At 31.9% G+C, this 3,444-nt stretch overlaps 1 protein-coding gene across 1 annotated transcript; it reads left to right on the top strand.

Moving 5' to 3' along the window:
• LOC109830570 lies at positions 824–2,946 on the top strand. Its single transcript, XM_020397871.1, has 3 exons — positions 824–2,405; positions 2,492–2,584; positions 2,699–2,946. The coding sequence occupies exons 1-3, from the start codon at positions 2,189–2,191 to the stop codon at positions 2,785–2,787; spliced, it is 399 nt and encodes a 132-aa protein (XP_020253460.1). The 5' UTR covers positions 824–2,188; the 3' UTR covers positions 2,788–2,946.

Raw genomic sequence — 3,444 nt, 5'->3', positions numbered from 1 at the left:
GCGGGTCTGGGACGGGACGGCCCATGCCGATTTCTATCTCTATGAAGTCCAAGAGGCCTCCTCCGTATTGAGATGGGCCTTGGGCTGCTGGAATATGTATATGGGTTACTTTTTTTATTATTTTTATTCGGTTTTTGATTCTGGGGTTATTTTGGTGGTGCGAGGAAATTTACTCTCAAGATCAGTATGAGAATATGGAGTTGGTACATAGTTTGTTGTGTTCTCTTGTTTGGCTGATGTTGTGATGATACAATAGGATTCATAAGTCACCATATTTGGTTCTAAAGTTATTATGCCCATAATTTTACAAATCTATGCTTTTTATTTTTTATTTTTTAACAATTGTGATGACATATTTAACTAATTTGAAGATTATTACATTTTATTTATTTATTATTATTTGTAAAATCAAAAAGTTGAAGTAAAGGTTTTATAGTGCGCATTAATTGTTGAGTAACGATGTTTTCATGAGATTATTTATTTGTGGTTTCTTTGTGCTCCTTATTTCCCTTAAGGGGTTGTTTAGTTCGCTTTAAAAGCCTAAGGAAACGGGTTTCTGGGCCTGACACCACCTCCACCTCGAATTTTTTGTTTCCGTCCATTTCTTTTCGTCGCTTTGGTTAGCTAGGTTGAAGCAGAGAAACCCTGCTGAAAACGCCGCAACCTCAGATTTTTTCTCTCCCCGATTTCCTTCCCCAACTGAGAGAAATCGAGGAAAACCCTGGCCACCTCTGACAATCGCACTCTTGTTTCTCTCGTTGGTTTCTTTGGTGACGCTAGAGTTACCTCCTTGCTCTCCTCCCACCAGAAATCTCCCGTTCAAAGTTGAAATTCATTAATATATCCTCCTTGATCTCATATTCCGTGTGTTGTTGCTTTGAAAAATTCAGATCTGAGCTTTGTTGGTGCTGTTGCTTTCAAAATCAAGATAAAAATTATATTTTTTAATTTTTAGATTATTAGTTTATTTTACAGCTATTTATGTTATTGTAAAATCTTAGATCCGAGCTATGCTGGTGTTGTTGCTTACAAATTTTTTAATTTGATTAAGTTTCTGATTATTAGATAGTATGAAGATGTTGTGATATTTTTTTGGTGAATCTGATGGATCTATTGGTGGATGTGTTGGCTCTTGATATTTGCTGTTGCCTAAAAATATCGAAAGGCATTTTTTTCTTTTCAGGAGCTAAAAGTTTAGATCTTTAATATTTTTAACTGCTATTTATGTTACTATAATATTTTTTGCTTAGATATTGCAGTAATCCATGTTAGTAATTTATAATTTGTAATTTGTTCACACATCACATGAATGTTCACACATCTTCAATATGCAATTTGTTCAATTTTTAAGTTACGTAAAAATTGCCACAACGCACATAAACAAACACAGTTGCTACATAAACAAGGTTACATGTTATATCTCTGAAAATATATCAGTTTGTAATCTTTGAAAATATATCAGTTTATATTCTTGTTGGTTTGTCATTAATTTTTGTAAATTGCAATTCATTCAGGTTTTGTTAGAATTCTACTTTGTTTCTAACTGGATAATGATTTTTGCATCGTAGATGGATGGTGATGGGGATTGTTCCGATGAACAAAGTGTTGTTAATATGGTTCTATGTGTTGTATTAACCATTTTTATTATAATAATTACAATCATAAGGAGAATACAAGCTAGACGTAAATCAATTCGTAGTGGTCCAAGTGAGGAAAAAAAAGGCAAGAGAGGGCTAGAATTGAACACATAGAGCGAATTTATAATGATTTTAGTGATAGTTGCGTAAATTATATTAGAATACGGAGTGATGATTTTGTTAAACTAGCGAGTATAATAAGGAACAATATCCTGCTAAAAGACTCAAGGAATGTAACAATAGAAGAACAACTTATCATGACACTGAACATTTGGGTCATAAATCTAAAAATCGCATTGTCAGCTCTTATTTTATAAGAGCAGGGAAGACAGTTAATAGATATTTTAACAAGGTATTACAAGCAATTATTTGCATGCGTGGACGGTACCTGAGTCAAGTCCCCAATGACATTCCCCAAGAGATCGTTAACAACCCGCTATACTACCCTTATTTAAAGGTATATCTACACTTTACGCACATTTACATGTATAATCTATGAAAGTAATTTTTAATTTAGGTGTGTGATACATGTAATATAGGATTACATTGGAATGATAGATGGGACTCATGTTGATGCAATGCTTCCGACTAATCTTGTTGCACGCTTTCGAGGCCGCAAAGGTGTTACACAGAATGTGCTTACCATTTGCACCCTAAACAAGCTATTCACATATGTTTTAGTAGGTTGGGAGGGTTCTGTAAATGATTATAGGATTCTTCAAGATGCATTATCTAGACCCCAACCACATGGATTGAAAGTCTATGATGGTAAATAAATAAAGACTTAACTTAAAAATTTTTAAGTTTAATATTCAAACTTGACTTACTTAACAATTTTCTCAATAAAATTATAGGCAAATACTATCTGTGTGATACTGAGTACCCAATCATGCAAGGTTTCATCTCTCCATACCGAGGTGTTCGATATCATTTGAAAGAACATTCGGGTAAAACACCTAAGTGTTAGGTTTTATGTTTATGAGCCTACTATCTAATCTAGTTTTGATGATTAACAAATAATTTCTAACAATATTTATCGAGTGTCTATATTTGTTTGTTAGGTATTCTACACAAAGATCCTCAGTTGGAGGTTGGATGGATTTGCGCATTCATGATGATACTCAAAGGAGGTTGGCAGATATCGGAATGAAGCCGTCATAATTCAAATCAAGATCACAACATCGCTTCATTTGTAACCAAGATGAGATATATTGAAGATTATTGATTGGTATAGTGTTTTTAGGTTTAGGTGTTTACTTTGTGTGTCATGTTTAAAGCTCAAATTTCACACATATACGTTGTTTCGTTTTATAGCTTTCATTGGTTGTCTCACTTTACAAAAATATATGTTTATCCATACAATTATTTTGAAAGATGAGTTTTAGCCATATAAATATGAAACAAATACATATATTCGTATACATGTACATGTGCTTCATATTTATCGCATTATACGCCGTTTTGAGAAAATAACATGTTTATTATTTTGAGAAAATAACATGTTTATGAATTATTAACTTAGTTATACTATTTTACATTTTTTCATAAGTCTATAAATCTGTTCAAAATAATTTCCAAGCTTGTTTGAAATCGTTTCATCAAAATTAAGTTTTAACAATTTTGTATTCTTGAACAATTTACAAAATAAATGGGTTTTCACCAATGAAAGTATAATTTAAAAAATTATTTTTCAACATGTTCAATATCATGTGTATAAACATTCTCTAAAGTTTTATCATTTTTAGAGTTGATTTACTATGTTAGATTGATTTTACAAAATCAAGTGTTTCAGTAGTTTTTAGAATCT

The sequence above is a fragment of the Asparagus officinalis genome, chromosome 2 (assembly GCF_001876935.1).
Source record: "Asparagus officinalis chromosome 2, Aspof.V1, whole genome shotgun sequence".
NCBI lineage: Eukaryota > Viridiplantae > Streptophyta > Magnoliopsida > Asparagales > Asparagaceae > Asparagus > Asparagus officinalis.
The sequence above is the reverse complement of the archived record's forward strand: the minus strand, read 5'-3'. Positions and strand labels throughout refer to the sequence as shown.

Coding starts and splice junctions, on each gene's coding strand:
- LOC109830570 (XM_020397871.1), top strand. CDS start 2,189: ATGATAGATGGGACTCATGTTGATGCAATGCTTCCGACTAATCTTGTT. Junction 2,406..2,491: donor TGGATTGAAAGTCTATGATG/GTAAATAAATAA, acceptor ATAAAATTATAG/GCAAATACTATCTGTGTGAT. Junction 2,585..2,698: donor TCATTTGAAAGAACATTCGG/GTAAAACACCTA, acceptor TTTGTTTGTTAG/GTATTCTACACAAAGATCCT.